This window comes from Podospora pseudopauciseta, chromosome 4 (assembly GCF_035222475.1).
Source record: "Podospora pseudopauciseta strain CBS 411.78 chromosome 4, whole genome shotgun sequence".
NCBI classification, from domain to species: Eukaryota; Fungi; Ascomycota; class Sordariomycetes; order Sordariales; family Podosporaceae; genus Podospora; species Podospora pseudopauciseta.
In genome coordinates this window covers 167159-182853 of record NC_085894.1, presented here as the reverse complement: position 1 = coordinate 182853, position 15695 = coordinate 167159, and the positions used below count along the sequence as shown (strand labels likewise).

The window sequence follows — 15695 nt, the reverse complement described above, 5'->3', positions numbered from 1 at the left end:
TGCTGCGACTCCCATCTGTGACAGAAAGAAAGAAGAAGAGCACCCGATTCCGTCTATCGCATCTGTCGCACCTGTCGCATTGTCGCATCGTCGTCTGCTGCCGCCGCAAACAAACTAACCTCGAGTCCCAGTCCGTTCCGAAGGTTCCTAAACGAGCACCTAGTCAGTTCTTTTTCCGCGCCAGCCAGAAAGTCAGTCAGTCTGCCAGCCAGCCAGCTAGCCAGCCGTTTGCGAGAAAAAGAAGAAAAAAAACAGCGACGGCCGTCTTCTCTGCTCCCGTCCAACGTACAACCACATCGCAGCTTCACAAGCGGCGACGGGTCTCTCCGACATCCAATGACACGGCCTCTTCGAAGAAAGCAAACATAATGGCGAGCCCGGTGGGGGAGGACAATTGGGTCGACTATGTCGACCACCAGCTGCGCGAAGCCACCGACCTCGAGGCACGCGTGCGCGTGATTGAGAGCTTCAACGACGCCGTGTCGGCCGAGCCCGGGAGCATCAAGGTCTGGATGGCCTACTGCGAGTACTTTTGGTCGCTCTACAACGACTGTCAACCTGTTAGCGACGCCGGCTGGTCCCCAGAAGAGCAGGAGGTCGGACGTTCCATATTCACCATCGATGCCGCCCTCAACCTCTGGCAGCGGGGCTACGAGGCTGTCCAGTACCGCCTGTCCGACAGCAACGAACTCTGGGACCGCTGGATCTCGCTCGAAATGGAGCTGCTGAGGCGGACCGTGACCGAGGCCGGTGTTCGCAGAATCACCCAGCTGTTCCGCAATCGGCTGACGGTCCCGCACGCCACCTGGGACAGGACATCCCAGATGTTTTCCACTTTCCTATCCGAGTACAACCGCCAGGCCTACGAGAGCGAGATGGAGCAGATCACGAGGAGCGCCAAGAATGCGAAGCGCCTGTATGCGCTGCGCGACCCCTTCGAGACCAAGCTGTCGCTGGCCGTCAAGTCTGGAGACACGGCAGCGGTACGTGCGGAGATGCTAGAGTACATTGACTGGGAGATCAAGCAGCACAAGGGCAAGCGGGACGCGCTGGACAACTTCAAGATTTGTCTCGGCCTCTTTTCGAGGGCGCTGACAGGCGTGCTGGCGTCGGACGACACTACATGGCTCAACTTTATCACGCTGGTGTCGACCTCCCAGTCGGACCTCAAGGCAGGCCGTGCCCGCGTCTCGGCCAATCTGGTCCCAAACATGCTCGACGTTCTCCGTCGCGCCGTGCATCACATTCCCTGGGCGGGTCCTGTGTGGGCTCGGTACATCTTGGCTGCCGAGGAGGCTGCGCTAACCTTTGCCGATGTCGAACGCATCAAGCACGCCGCCACCAACAGTCCCCAGCTTGACAGAGACGGAATGACGGGTGTTTTGGACATGTATTCTGCATGGTGCGGCTATCTCAAGCGAACAGCCATGAACCCCAAGGCCAGCGAAGAGGCTGTTGATGTTGCCGAAGTGGGTCTCTCCTCTGCCCTCGAGGATGTCAAGCACTGGGGTCAGCGAAAATACGGCGAAAACTACCAGGGCGATCCGGACTACCGCCTCGAGAAGATTCTGATCCAGTTTCTCACCGAAAAGAAGGAAGACATCGAGGGTGCTCGTGCTATCTGGGATGAGCTGTCGCAAATCCCGCTGCACGCCAACAGCTACGACTTTTGGCTCAACTGGTACCTCTGGGAGATGGTAGTCTTTACCGCACACAGAGCCAAACTCCGCAGCCCTACCCCCAACACACAGGCTCAAGGTCTGCTGGTCCCCAGCTTGGCCACCCGCGTTTTCACCAGGGCGCTCAAGGTTAGGACTCTTGACTGGCCCGAACGGATTCTCCAGGTGTACCTCAAGCACTGCAATGACTACGAGCTGGCCGAGACACTGCGCGAGGCCCACGACACCATCTACAAGACGCGCAAGGGGGTCGAGAAGCGCCGAGAACGGGAAGCACGGCAGGCCGCCGAGGCAGCCCTGGAGCAAGCAGCGCCAGCGGACAGGAGCGAAGACGTTCCCATGACAGATGCTTCCGGTTCCGCGTCACCCGGATCCAAGCGCAAGCGAGAGCCGACCCCGGCCGAAGACGATGCTGCTAACAAGCGGCCCAGGAGCGAGACGAACGGGGACGACGTGAAACGGGATCGAGAGCACAACACGGTTTTCTTGTGGAACTTGCCTGCTGACGCCACCCAAACCAAGATCAAGCAGTTCTTTCGGGATTACGGCCACGTCAACAACATCGACCTCAAAAAGGGGGACGACGACGCGGTTGCCCTGGTCGAGTTTCGACACTCGGACGATGCGCGAGCAGCGCTGATCCGCGATGGCAAACCCTTTGGCGACCGGATCATCCAAGTCACCCCGGCCATTGACTGCACGCTGTTTGTCACCAACTACCCTCCAGACGCCGACGAGGAGTACCTCCGCAACCTCTTCAAGGCCCACGGCGAGATCCACAGCATCCGGTTCCCCAGCCTCAAGGAAAACGCGAAGCGGCGGTTTTGCTACCTCACCTTTCGGGAGCGGGCCTCGGCCGAGGCAGCGCTCAAGTTGGACGGGAAGGCGTTGGGTGGGAGGTGCAGGCTCGTGGTCAAGATATCCGACCCAGCACACAAGCAGCACCGGCAAGGGGCGCAGGAAGAGGAGAGAGAGCTGCACGTGATCAACATCCCCCGCACCATGAAGGAGGACGAGGTCCAGGGCCACTTTTCCAAGGCTGGCAAGGTGGTCAGCGTGCGGATCCCGCATCTGGGGACGGCGTTTGTGGTGATGCAGACTAAGGAGGAGGCGCAGGAGGCCATCAAGCTGCTGGATAAGGCCATGTTTGGACAGCATCCAATCAAGGTCGAGCTCTCGATGCCAAAGGGAACGAAGAAGACGGCGACAGCCTGGGGGGGCGCCGAGGATGCCGGATCCCCTGCGTCCACAGCTGCCGAATCAACAGTATCTTCTGGCGGCGGCGGCGGTGCGGCGAGAGATCGAAAGGTTGTCATTCTGGGCGTTCCTGACACGATGAACGAAGCCCGCGTGGGGAATTTGCTCAAGCCGGCGGGGGAGTTTGTCAAGCTGACGTTGCATGCCCGGCATGGGGGCGCGATTGTTGAGTACAAGGATGCCGCGTCGGCGGGGAAGGCTCAGCTGGTGATCGACGGGCTAGAGGTGGAAGCGGGTCAGAAGCTGCGTGTTGGCACGACGGAGGAGCTGTTTCAGAGCAAAGGGGAGAAGAAGGTGGCGGGGAGTGACCCGTGTGCGCGCCCGGAGCCGGAGAAGCAGGGGAAGAAGCCGCCGACGGCTGCGCAGTTGATGCCGCCGCCGCCGAGTATCAACCGGCCGCAGGTGCTGGGGAGGTCAAAGCCAAAGACGGGCATGGGAACGGGGGCGCCGGGGTTGGGGTTGAGGACGAATGGGGTTGCTCTTGGTGGGCCGAAGAGGAGTAATGCTGATTTTAGGAGTTTGTTTCTTGGGGGTGATAATAATGGCGGTGGAGGTGAGGGTGGGGGGAAGGTGGAAGAGGAGAAGACGAAGGAAAATGGGAGTAAGGAATGAGTGAGAAGGGAATGATGGGCCTACTGGGATTTTTTCTTTATTCAAAGTTTTGATCAAACAAGAGTGAGAAGGTAGGGGTTGTGTGTGTGTGTGTATGATACCAATTACCATTTTTCTTTTTCTTTTTTTCTTTTCGGAAGAACTGAAGCTGAAGTACTGTGGTGAGGAAGAGGGAACAAAAGGCTGATGAACTGGTTGGCTGCCGCGGTTGCTGCTATGAATACCCCCTGAGCATTTGATAGGAAACTGTTTGCGTTTCTTTGATGTTGTTTTAGGTCTTTGCTTTATTAGGTACCTACTGGGAAATGGTTGGGCGTATGCATGCCCTTGTTCAATGAAGCTTGACTGCTTGCAAAGTGTTTGATTTGAGACGATATGCAAGGGAGTATGGATAGTACTATCATTACCAAATGACTGTCGAGCAACGCTACAGAAACTAACTAATAAAAAGCCAACATCCTCAAATTCGGATGAACCTGGGAATGAAAGCATCGGAGACTGGAAATCTATCCAAAGGAAACACAAAAACATCAGAGCATCGCGTATCGACTTGCCTCTCATAAAATACCCACCCAGTAGCCTCCCCTCATCATGGTCCGCCAACTCGCATCCCGATATCCACCACTCGCCAGCGCGTTTACAGAGCCCCCGGGTTTCCGTTGAACGCAATCCCGTTGAAGGTCCCCGTGGGCAGGTCCGTGATGGTGCCGTTGGTGGACGTCTCCCTAATGTACTCGCACAGCTCCGCCGGCGTCTTTGGTCCCAGCAGCGCAAGCAGATACGAAGCCAAACCGGCCACATGCGGCGCCGCCATCGACGTTCCCGAAATGGTGTTCTACCTCTCTTTCGTCAGCCACAGTCCACCTGGTAATGCATGCAAAAAAAAAAAGCGTTTCACTCACCGTTGCGCTCGGCCCCCCAATCCACGCGCTCTCCACCCCGACCCCGGGCGCAAAAACGTCGACCCCCTCCCCGTAGTTCGAAAACCAAGCCCTCACATCCCCCTCATCCGTCGCCCCAACGGTGCAGACCGTCTCCTCGCTCGCTGGGCTGTAGAAGAAGGCGTCGTCGGCGCTGTTGCCGGCCGCGACGCTGAGGAAAACCCCCGCCCTGACGGCGGCGGCGGCGGCGGCGTTGACGGCCGTGCTCCTCGACGCGCCGAGGGACAGGTTGGCCGTCGCGCCGTTGGGGCAGCCCCGGGTGGGAAAGTCGGCGGCGACAAAGTCGATGCCCGCGATGACGGCGGCGAGGGTGCCGGACCCGGAGGCGCGAAGGACTTTGACGGCGTAGAGGTTTGTTCTTTTGGACACGCCGTAGGTGACGCCGCCGATGGTGCCGGCCACGTGGGTGCCGTGGCCGTTGCCGTCTGTGTTGTCGGTGTCGATGAAGTTTGCTAGCCAGTGGGCGCGGTTGGTGAATTGCTTCAAGGGGGAAAAGGAAGGGGGGGGCGGTTAGTGAAAACTGATGAGGGTGTTAGAGTGAGGGGGGAGAAGGAAAAATAAACATACAGTGTGGTTGACGTAGATGCCCGTGTCGATGATGTAGCTGCAGGTGCCCTCGCCGGCGGACTCGTCGTAGACGTACGAGGTCTGGCCTGGGCTGCGGTGGGAGATGCGGGCGAGGCCCCAGGGGACGTCCTCCTGGGTGACGAAGTCGTATGCCTGGACCACGGCGTCTTGTTCGACGAATTCGACCTGGGACTTTTGTTTAGCATCATGAATCAAACGGTCCGCTGGGATAAGGTAGGATGGACACACCTCGGGAAGCCTGCGGATGGCAGCCAGCTTCGCAGCGGACAGCTTGGCGGCGAAGCCCTTGAACCGGCCGGCCTTGTAGAGGTGCTGGGTGCTCAAACCCTTCACCGCACCCTGGAGGACGGCATCGCTGCTGCCGTCTCTGAGCTTGACGATGTAGCTCCCGTCGATGAGCTGAGAGGCGGCTGCACCGCGGGGGGTGAGGAGAGGTGCCTCCCTGACAGGAGGAGCGGCCAACGCCAGGGTTGGGAGGAGGAGGCAGGTGGTGGCCCGGAGGAGCTGCATGTTGAAGTCTGTTATTTGTTAAACTCGCGAGTAGACAAGTGAGGAGGATGAGGACACAGAGAGAGAGAGAGAGAGAGAGAGAGAGAGAGAGAGAGAGGTGATGGTGATCTTGCAACAGAAAAACAACAGCGAGATGAACATGTCTATTTATCTCTGTCTTAGATAACGTCAGCTTGTGGACTGGTGGCTGGGAATAGGTAGAGAGAGGGAGGTTACCCGTGATGGCGTTGACATATTGGTCCCAAAATCATCACCACCTTCCGCAAAGGGCATCGCGAACAAGATGTCAGACCTTCTCCACCATCTTTTCATATATCAACCTGGTTAGGTAGGAACCAGGTCATGCTTAGAACTTTGACACGATGCTGAATGCGGGTGCCATGTGGGTGAGAAGAGGGTGGCCAAGATTAAACCGCCTTACGACCTACCCAAGACGGGAGCTAGTCTAGCGAGCAGGTGTCAACGTCGTTCTTTTCTTGCGCTGGCGTGATCCTGACAATTCGTGGTGCAAGCTGTCAAGGGAGTTGCTTGTAGGGTACCATTGCGATTGTCTGGTAGGATGGCGCAGCAACCAAAAGACGATATCAAGACACATGATATCCCTCGACCGCCATTGCTGGTCTTCCAATGTTGGCATGTAATCTGATCCCAGACAGCGAACCAAAGGGGGGAAAAATACATCCCACGAGAGAATACCAGGGGGAAGGTTTCCGAGCTTGATAATGCTGACATTATGCTCCCGTCAAAGACAAGAGATGAACTCCGGGAACAGTCATCGATCGGAGAATTTTGGACCATGTGTGTGCCCAATATTGTCCGGCCGGGAATGAGCCGCTGTGCCAGGGCTGCCCCGTGTGCGTGCCGTGCAGAGTGCCGCGCGGGTGTGGCAGCGCCATTCGCTGACGGCAGTTGGGAAGACATCATGGGCAGGAGCCACAGCAAAAGGACGGGTGGTCTCGTTACACGGGGCGAACAAGAACAGAAAGTAGTACTTCCTTGAGGAGAAAGATATTGAGAAACAACGGTAAAAGGATCCAACGCACATCTGAATCCTGCCAAGCTGTCAAAATGGGAGAATCCGGTCTGGGGAGAGAAGCGGTTGCTCGTCCTGTTGTTGTTCCCTCTGGAACGTACAAAAGTCACCTTCCCAGTTAGGAAACTGCTGAACCGCCTGGACAGAGAATCGTGTTGCTCAAGATAACGCCTCGAGAGGGGGTGGGGAGCAAGGTTCATGGCAATATCTGGCGCCATCTCGGCCGAGAGCCCCTTTGTTGTTTGGGGAAGAAGAGAAAAGTGAAAAGGCAAGAACAAAAAGTCGAGACGTGAAGAGGTCAATCCCCGGTATTAAACATATCGCTAACGATGCAGATCGACGTAACAAGACGCACGGGAAACCTGGGTCTCGGGTTCCAAAGTGGATCGGTAGCCAGTCCTTCTTTTAGCCTGAAAAGACAAGATTTCCGCCGTTTCGTCAACCAAGCGTTCTCACGTGCAACTGCCGGATCGAGAGGAGCCATTTGATACATGGCCAGCAGTAAGACAGAGGAAGAAAGGGGGGGTTTTAATATACTGTCTGGCGAATCAAATGCTCTTCCAGTCAAGGGAAATGTATTGCCGCTTTTGGACTTGAGTGGGGTGTGTAGTTAAGAGTGGCATTGCCTCTTCCACCCTACCCCCCTGTCAAGAAAAATTGAATTTTCAAATGTCCAAATTAACTAGGTTAAGTTCGAATACCTAATTTGAAAATTAACGTAAGGCCTAGTTAAATCATCATATAAACTTACATTGTCACAGTTAAGCCAACAGCAGGTTAGATAGTGTGTGGAATGTCGGGAACCCGCAGCTAATCGTTAGATAGAACTAATAGTATTGGGACCGGGGACCGCGGCGGGGCATACGGTCCACAGTCCCTAAGTCAATATATACGGAGGAATTGCCAGTATTGAAATGGTGAGAAAACACACAAACCAACCACAACACCGCAAATATACCCTCAACAGGGTCTCTGAATGGACACACCTGCGTGACAGTGGCTCGCTCGCAGGCCGCACTCCACGTAGGACAAAGAAAAGACTCTATGGGCTCGCAGACCACATAATAAGCACCTGATCGGCCTGATCAGAGGGCCAGAATTGCCTGCACGCGTGCAAGGCACAAAAATATGAAGAAATAAAAGTCGATGTCCTGTCTAAAATAGAATGCCCGAAGCAGACCGCTTATATACATGACCCCTGAGCCCCCGAATCCTCCGAGAGCCCCACTTCCTTACTCAAACCCTCAGGCCTGTGGCCGCACCCCAAACCAGTATAGATAGATAGTTGCGCAGTATGCAATAGTTATAAGTTACAATCGTTAGTATCTAGACTATTGTGATTAAAATAAGCTATTTGTTGTACACTGTTTAGCTGTACCAAACCAGGATTGTTCAGAAGTGCCTGCAACCAGTATCCCTTCCAGAGGTTCTGGATAGGAGCTCGTCACATATAATCTTAATCTCGGTTTTCATAATTGGAATATAAATTTCTAAATATATAAAGAGTTATTATTCCGCCAAAAAGCCTAAAAATAGAAGCTCGATATACCAAAATACCTATATTTTCTACAGCCCCTTTGATTTTCGAATTTTATTTTCTATCGGCCTTATATACTTCAGGTTCATTGCAAGACTTAAGGTTGTGAATATAGAAATGAAGAAGAAATCTTCCTCCGATTTTGGCAGTATGTCTTCCAGAAACAGCATTGGATTTCTCTCAAAATGAATGTCTGGGTGGACATCCCGGCGTCGCAGTGAACCAGGGCTTCTGCTAGCTAGAACGATAGGGCGTCAGAGGTCCAGTTCGGGCTCAGGCGTGCGCAATCAGATAATGGGGCCACCTGAGCGACGAGATCGGGACGATGGGCGAGATCTAAGCGGGAGAACTGGAAAAGAGAAACCCAGTTATCTGTTGGAAACCACACATTACCATAGCCTGCTCCAAGCAGCACGTTGCCCCAGGGGCCGAAGGGCTGGGTTTTCCAAGCAGAAGAGGATCAAACCCCGGGAATGGCTTCTGAAGAAAAGGACTGGACTCGGCATCCTCATCGAGAATGATGCTTTTGAAGTGGCATCTGGATTAGAAAGTGAATAGCAGACGCGGCTGCCGAGAAGCGAAACTGGGCATTGCTTGGCGGCCTCGACCCAGAAGTCTTTGGACAATCGGCTGAGATATCGTTCGTTTGGGTTCCGATACTCATCGGGTAAAATGTTGTCCTCATCCGAGTCATCATCACCATCGGAGTGGCCTGCTGGGTCGCTTTGTGATACATATACGGGACAGACGACCCCAGGGGATCGGCGAGCTCAGGGGAGACTCGCCATTTGCGCTCTCGTTCATTCCATCAGACAAACGGCCACAGACGACTTGCACCGGGGCAACTTGCCTCAAGTTTATCCAGGCTGAATCGGGCAGGCGGGTTATCTTGTAGAGCAGCACCTGCTTCTGAAAAGCGGATGTGGTGGAGAATAAATTCGAAGCGCCCAGCTCTTGTTCTCAGGGCCGGCGAGGTCATGGTCGAGAAGGTGGCCGTGTTGATACGCAGAGCCAGGCCTCGCATCTCGGCGGCAACCATCCTGCTTGTGTACGAGAGGGCCATATTGATGGGCTCACCAGAGTGCTTCAGCCTCAGCTTGCCTGCCCCCGAGTCGAACACATAGCCTTAGTCGGCAAAAGAGGTACTTGTGGTAGATGAGATCACGGATCTTACGGGGGAGCCGCGTGAGGAAGAAGCAGTCCGACATGATGTATCTTATGTGGGTGATGTTCAGAGCAAACTTCATTGAACCATCTGCGAGCTGAATTTTATAAGGTATAGAGCTAAAAATAAGGTACCCCCACCGCACACTTGGAAGGGTACACTCGGAACAGCCGCCACTTCCACGTTTCGCCGGGTGACTCAACCCCCTACCTATCAAACAGACACATAAACTCCGACAGACCTGACTCTCACAGCCGACCCAAGCCCCCCGTTCCGTCGCCGGTCCTGTACCACTCTTCACACTTGGGCCACTTCACGCCCTCCCTGATGCCCTGTCCCAGAGCCCAGAATGCAGGCCATAGTCCCTTGTATTTGGCTGGTGCAGACGGCCCGAGCACCAGATGCCGTTCTCCTTGGTGGGGATGATGTAGAGCTCCCCGCTGCCCGACTGCCGGATATTGTTGGTGTGGTCGCGGCTGAGGCTCGAGCCGGCCGACCAGTTGAGGTTGTCGCCCCAAACAAGGCGGTAGTTGGGCAGCGAGGGGATGGCGGCCCAGACTGGTGCCGTCGAAGCCCAGCAGGGAAATGAGGGTAGCGAGGTGGGACCATCTTTGACAAACTGAGAGACTTTGCTGTCTTTGATGATGATCCAAACAGACGACATGCCTGGGAGCTCGTCTCTTTATACCAATCGCCGAGAGGTTTACGGAACCACCACCTTCTCATCTACCTATCTCGCCGCCGTCCGCGATGCAGCCCTCGCCAGGCCGACAAAGGGCACTCAGCCGTTGATATTTGCTGAATCACCCGGTATCCCAACCAACCCGTTGGCAGACTACAACCACAACTAGACCTTCGTAAGAGGAGCGTCGGCCTGGCAATTTCCACCACCGGACGGTTGTTTGCTCAGGGGCACCTTGGCACTATGAGAGCCGTCACGAGACTCTTACTCAGCACGTAACATTTGGAGACTCGACAGTGCCGCACTTGGCGAAGGCACAGCTTGCGATTGGGGATGAGGCATGATTTTGATCAGCTTTCCCGAGCCGCTTGAGAGCCAAGCAATGATGGAAAATATGCAGCTAGGACTCACCAAACGTGATTGTATGGCAGAACAAGGTCGAAAGGGGGAAAAGAACAACACCAGAAGCACTGTTGCAACGAAACACTCATTGAAGCAAAAAGCGCCGCTGTTATTACGATCGTGTATCCAGGTATCCCCAACACAAGTCACATCAAAAATATATATATATATACTGACTTCCTTCCCAAGATCATCCCCTTCACCCATCAAAATCATGTACACATTCACGGCATGCTCGTCGATAGACTCGCTGTCCTCTACTGAACCTCATGCACCTGCCCATCACCCCTCTGCGTGCTCAGCTCGACGGCATTGCTCTGGAAATAGCCCCCGGCCTGTTGTTGTGCTTGTTGCGGCTGCGGCTGTTGACCTGCGTACATCCCATATCCCGTCACCTGTGGTGAAACTGGCATCGCCGGCTGCTGATTCCCCATCTGCCCCGTGAACTGAGGCGACACCGGCGCCGGAGGAGATCCCCACTGCTGCTGTTGCTGTTGTTGTTGCTGATGCTGTCCAGCAACAGCAGTGTATCCCGGCGCTGGCGTTCCCGTGGGCGTCACGTGCGCCACACTGGTAACCGGCGTGGCGCTCTCCTGCATGGCCGGCTTGTTATCTCCATGATGGGCGTAGGCTCCCTGGGCGAATCCCATCGGCGGTGCACCATCTGGGACGGTGGACATTTGCTGCTCAGGAGGGGGAGCAAAGTTTGGAGGAGCGGTACCACCGTCACCAGCACCAGCACCAGCAATGGTGGTTGGCTGGCCTGCTTGCTGGAGGCGGAGTTCCTGGTTTCTCTTCTTGCGACGGCCGCAGTAGATGATGAGGAAGATGATGATGCCTACCATTGCTAGGAAGCCTGTGCGCAAGAATCGATGGTAGGTTAGTTATGAGCACTTTGAAAGGGGAACAGAAAAACAGGAAGCAGGTCAAGTGGGAGGGACTGGGGGGAGAACGTACTGATACCACCGACTACCGCGCCCACGATCAAGGCAGTGTTCACCGTCGAAGCCACGGCTTCCTCGGGGGTCTTGCCGTTAGAGTTGGCGGTGTCGAGGTTGCGGTTGTTGTTGTTGTCGTCGTTGACGCTGTCGGTCGGGTTGGCAACGCCGCCGCCATCAGTCGGGTTGGCGACGCCGTTTCTCCCACCACCGCCACCGGTGGTAACACCCCCGTTGGAACCGGAAGTGATGTCGAAGATGGGCAGGACCACGGATGTGGCTGCACAGAGGGGAATGGTCCAGCCGCTGTAGTCGCCGTCGGCGTAGACCAAGGTGGCACATTCTGGCTCGTCCAGGTCGGAGCTGGAGACGGGCGAGGTTAGTGGGACAGGCAAGAAGGAGTGAGAACAGGCGGGAAGAGCATACCAGTACATGGTTCGGTCTGTGTCACGGTTTGATGCCAGGCGGGAGGACGTGTAGGGAAGACAGGCGGTCCAGATGTTGCAGGCGGTGGAGAGACAGCAGCCGATGGCGCGGGCATCCGAGTTTACACGGCACTCTGCTCCCCATTCTGCGCTGCATGTAAATGGGACCCGCTCATCGCCCACGAACCCGCAGGTGTTCTCCCCAGACTGCCGTTGGAAGAGGGCTCTCGCATGGGGGGTGGGTGCTGGTGGGTGCTGGAATTCGAGGTGGCCAACCCGTGCGGGTGCCAGTCCAGTCTCAACTGGCGATGTCGGGTTGAATCGCTCAGTCCCCGCAATGTGTGAGTAAACACCAGCAGGAAGCCATACCGAGGCGGCGACCAGCCGGCGAAGACTTTGGACGGCCATGTTTGGTTTGGAGAACTCTTCAATCCAGGGGCAAGACCGAAAAGAACACTGGAACGCAGCTCCGGGGACGTCACCATCTTTAACTCGAGGAAGCAGTCAAGACACGGACAACAGCATCCTCGCCGCATTTGGAAAATTTCCGTATTGCGGCTGGCCTCCGTGAAAGCCAAGCAAAAACAGCCACCTCCGACCAAACAGAACCTGGGACCACGACGCATGGCACTAACGAAAGAGGCGTCTGCAGCAACTCACAGCCGCAACTCGTCAGGCATTCATTCTCCATTCATTCGAGGCCGTCGTCGTTTTCCTGCCCGTCGCGTCGCGGGTGGCTGCATGTGGCTGCTTGCAAAGAGCACCAGTCAGGCACCTACCGTATTCATACATACAAGTTGATACCACCACCTGCTCCCTCCAGTCCCCAGCATCATGGTAATCTTTTTTGCTCGGCCCCAAGCCCAGCCCAAAGAAAACCGCTGCCCAATGCCCAGACCATGTCAACCTTGTCAATCAAGACGCAGGCTAGCGAGCCAATTGCCGTCACCTTCAATAACAGGGGTCCAGTTCAGCTTGCGACCCTGCTCTTCACCCCTCCTCCTCACTCTCTCGACACTCCTCTCTTCAAGACGACCCATCTCTTCAAACAAGTCCCACGCGTTGGATATCCCTGTCGATAGGACCGATTATCAACGCTATAAACCTAGGTATCCTTTCCAACCCTCAAGAAAGCCCATACTTTCATCAGCGATTCAACCCTAAAAGTTAGGTACCAACATGATTACACCGCATTCACACCTCTCCCAGGCCGAACCAAAAGCCAAGTTAACAGCACAGCACCGCCAACCGCAGCCTCACAAGGCTCCATCCACTCTTGGCTCGCGATCTAGGTAATCCAGGTAAGGTAGTCAACAAAGCACCAGATAGGTTTGTATTGATCATCAAAGATTCCGTGTTTTCGTTTTTTGATTTTTTTTGTACCTTATCCATCTGCAATACTCAGACGCGCAGCGAAGTATGTCCGACGCGTTTCTCGTTTTCGCGCTGGTTTCCCAAACAAGAAGAAGCACCGCATGAAATCCGATGATTCTCCAAGACAGAGACCTCGGACTTTTGATTTCTTTTGTTTTCCGTGGGAAAGGTGGGAAAGGGACATGGAACTTGGGGTCTGTTTGTTAACAATATTTATTTGTTTGGGGTTGTTTGAGGATGTTGACCTATTCAGCTTGTAATGTTCGTGAAAGTTAATCTTGAACAAGGGTTAGGGTTGATGCAGCAACCCCTTTTGCTGCGCAGGTCAACCCCTGCATGTAAATAAGGATCGGGATGAGGTGGTTGACATGGTGACCATTCTGTAGACCCCTATCTTTGGGCTTGCGTGAGACTGAGCATTGGTACATGGGGCTGTAAATAGGTACGGTACGTAGTTGGGTCCATTTGACACTGTAAGTGGTTGCAGTTTGTGGATTGGCGAAGTGTTTCTAGGCCATCTGACCTTGGGGCATTTGGAAGCTCAGTATCCCCAGCACATGCCTTTATGTAAACAAGAATATGTAGACGCAGTGTCGTATTATAGAGCCCCTTACATCAATGATTACCAACCCTCACACCCTCCTCCCAACCCACTCACCCAAAACCTCCCCAATCCGCCCCCTATTCCTCTCCAACATCATCATATGTCCGTTCCCCCCTCCCCCCCTCCTCTCCAGAAGCCCTCCCGCCTCTCCCCTCAGCACTAAATGCTCCACCCCCTCCACCCCAGCCTGCCTCAAAAACTCCACCGTCCCCCAGTCATACCCCCTATGAGGCGACCCCTCCCCCGTCACGACCAACACCTCTACCCTTCTCAAATTCACCAGCTTCCTCACCTCCCCGGCTTCCCCATCATCCTGAAGCCAACACTCCAACAGCCCCTCCTCCCCCGGCTTAACCAACCGCCTCCTCAACCCCTCCCCCCCCTCCCCAACCGCAGGCTCAAACCCCAACCTCACCTCGGTCAGCCCAAACACCGTCGACTCCTTCCTCAACCCCCCCATCCCCCTCATCTGAAACGCCGGCCCGGCAGGCTCCACGGCCACAATCGCCCTCACCAGCCCCGGCCGCGCGTCGGCGAGCAGCCAGGCTATCTTGCAGCCCATGCTGTGAGCCAGGAGGATGACGGGCTTGCCGATCTTGTCCAGGAGGGCCGCCAGAGACTTTTGGGCGACGGATTGCTCTTCTGCCAGGTTGGCGAGCTGCGGGTGGGTCGACTTCATGACGTGATCGAAGGCGGGGGAGCCTTTGCCTGCGGGGGGGCTGTCGGGCCATTGGGTGGAGGAGGGCGGGGTGGCCCAGGCTTTTTGGAGGGAGGCCGCGCCGAAGGTGAGGTATGGGGAGGAGGAAGAGGAGGAGGAGAGGTGGGTGGGGGGGTGCCAGGGGGAGCGGCCGCGGAAGGGGGGGTCGATGAGGTAGAGCTCGTGGGAGAGGGAGAGGAAGTGGGAGGACCAGCTTTGTTGGGTGGGCGAGTTGCTGTTGTTGTCGTTGTTGGCTGGGGTGGTGAGGAAGTCCTGGGTGGTGGGTTAGTCGGGGTGAATCAAGGTTGGCCCGGACGATGTGACCTACAATGCCTGTGCGACTGCTTCCAGGAATGAAGATTATGGGGTATTTCTGAAGGGGTTTCCTGACTGGGACGAGGTGCTCGACATACACCTGCCCGTATACCGTCTCATTGCCGGTGCCGTCATCAACATATTCGCCGCCAACGTAAAACACCTCCCGGGTATGTGCGTCGGCCGGAATACTGTCCATTACCAGTTAATGATTTTGGCAAGCATGATGGTTGAAAACGCCATCAGAAGGGCCAGTGCAACATCGGATGAAAGATAGATTCATGGCAGTCGAGTGGGACAGAGTCTCGGAAAAAGGCTCGACCCGGTGCGGGGGAATTGTGACGTTACCTTCCCTGCGACCTATGCTTTCTTTTAGAGAATGGCTTTCTGTATGAGGGACATTTATCTGAATAAGAATGCTGGATTGTTTCTTTGTCATCCGTCTTCTTCTCTACGTCTGTTAGTGCAGACAAATTTCAAAGGAGAAGCGGAGAATGGCGAACTACCGCCAGAGTGAGGTCTAGTCTAGTGAAGCGGCGTAGAAAAGCTTTCATACTGGCATGTATAGCTCCAGAATAGCCACCAGTGGTCAAGAACTTCTCGCTCGGCCAAAGGCCATGCTGAAGTCGGGGCGATGGCGTCAAATACAGAATTTTTAAGTGAGACGGATTGCCGAAAATGTTCGCGTTACTTTTCTCTGTCAAAGTGTTCTATATCGATAAAGACTTGCGCCTTTCATACTCAATTATCAATCGACAACTCCAGCAGCTCGTCATTTATTCCCTCCTTGTCCCACACCTACACCCTATCCCCCCGCAGACCCTGCCTGTCACCATTGACACAAATCGCCCCATACCACTTCATCTTCTCCCTCTGCTCCGCCGTCGGCCTCGCCGCCCGATACGCCTCCTTGAGCTTCTCCCACATGTCAACAAA

At 55.2% G+C, this 15695-nt stretch overlaps 4 protein-coding genes across 4 annotated transcripts; 1 reads left to right on the top strand and 3 right to left on the bottom strand.

Moving 5' to 3' along the window:
• Positions 1–368: 368 nt before the first annotated feature.
• PRP24 (Splicing factor) lies at positions 369–3548 on the top strand (the record flags this gene model as incomplete). Its single annotated transcript, XM_062911674.1, has 1 exon — positions 369–3548. The coding sequence occupies one exon, from the start codon at positions 369–371 to the stop codon at positions 3546–3548; it is 3180 nt and encodes a 1059-aa protein (XP_062765246.1).
• A 202-nt stretch (positions 3549–3750) lies between these two features.
• On the bottom strand, positions 3751–6880 carry QC763_400600 (uncharacterized protein). The gene is made up of 7 exons (XM_062911673.1): positions 6085–6880; positions 5804–6032; positions 5663–5744; positions 5306–5642; positions 5057–5242; positions 4451–4969; positions 3751–4383 (listed from the first exon to the last, which is right to left on the bottom strand). Exons 4-7 carry the CDS (start codon positions 5585–5587, stop codon positions 4186–4188), a joined length of 1185 nt encoding a protein of 394 aa, XP_062765245.1. The 5' UTR covers positions 5588–5642; positions 5663–5744; positions 5804–6032; positions 6085–6880; the 3' UTR covers positions 3751–4185.
• Positions 6881–10479: 3599 nt separating this feature from the next.
• QC763_400590 (uncharacterized protein) lies at positions 10480–12382 on the bottom strand. The gene is made up of 3 exons (XM_062911672.1): positions 11771–12382; positions 11364–11707; positions 10480–11262 (listed from the first exon to the last, which is right to left on the bottom strand). The coding sequence occupies exons 1-3, from the start codon at positions 12175–12177 to the stop codon at positions 10664–10666; spliced, it is 1350 nt and encodes a 449-aa protein (XP_062765244.1). The 5' UTR covers positions 12178–12382; the 3' UTR covers positions 10480–10663.
• A 1393-nt stretch (positions 12383–13775) lies between these two features.
• QC763_400580 (uncharacterized protein) lies at positions 13776–15313 on the bottom strand (the record flags this gene model as incomplete). Its single annotated transcript, XM_062911671.1, has 2 exons — positions 14773–15313; positions 13776–14717 (listed from the first exon to the last, which is right to left on the bottom strand). Exons 1-2 carry the CDS (start codon positions 14956–14958, stop codon positions 13776–13778), a joined length of 1128 nt encoding a protein of 375 aa, XP_062765243.1. The 5' UTR covers positions 14959–15313.
• Between the last annotated feature and the right edge of the window lie 382 nt (positions 15314–15695).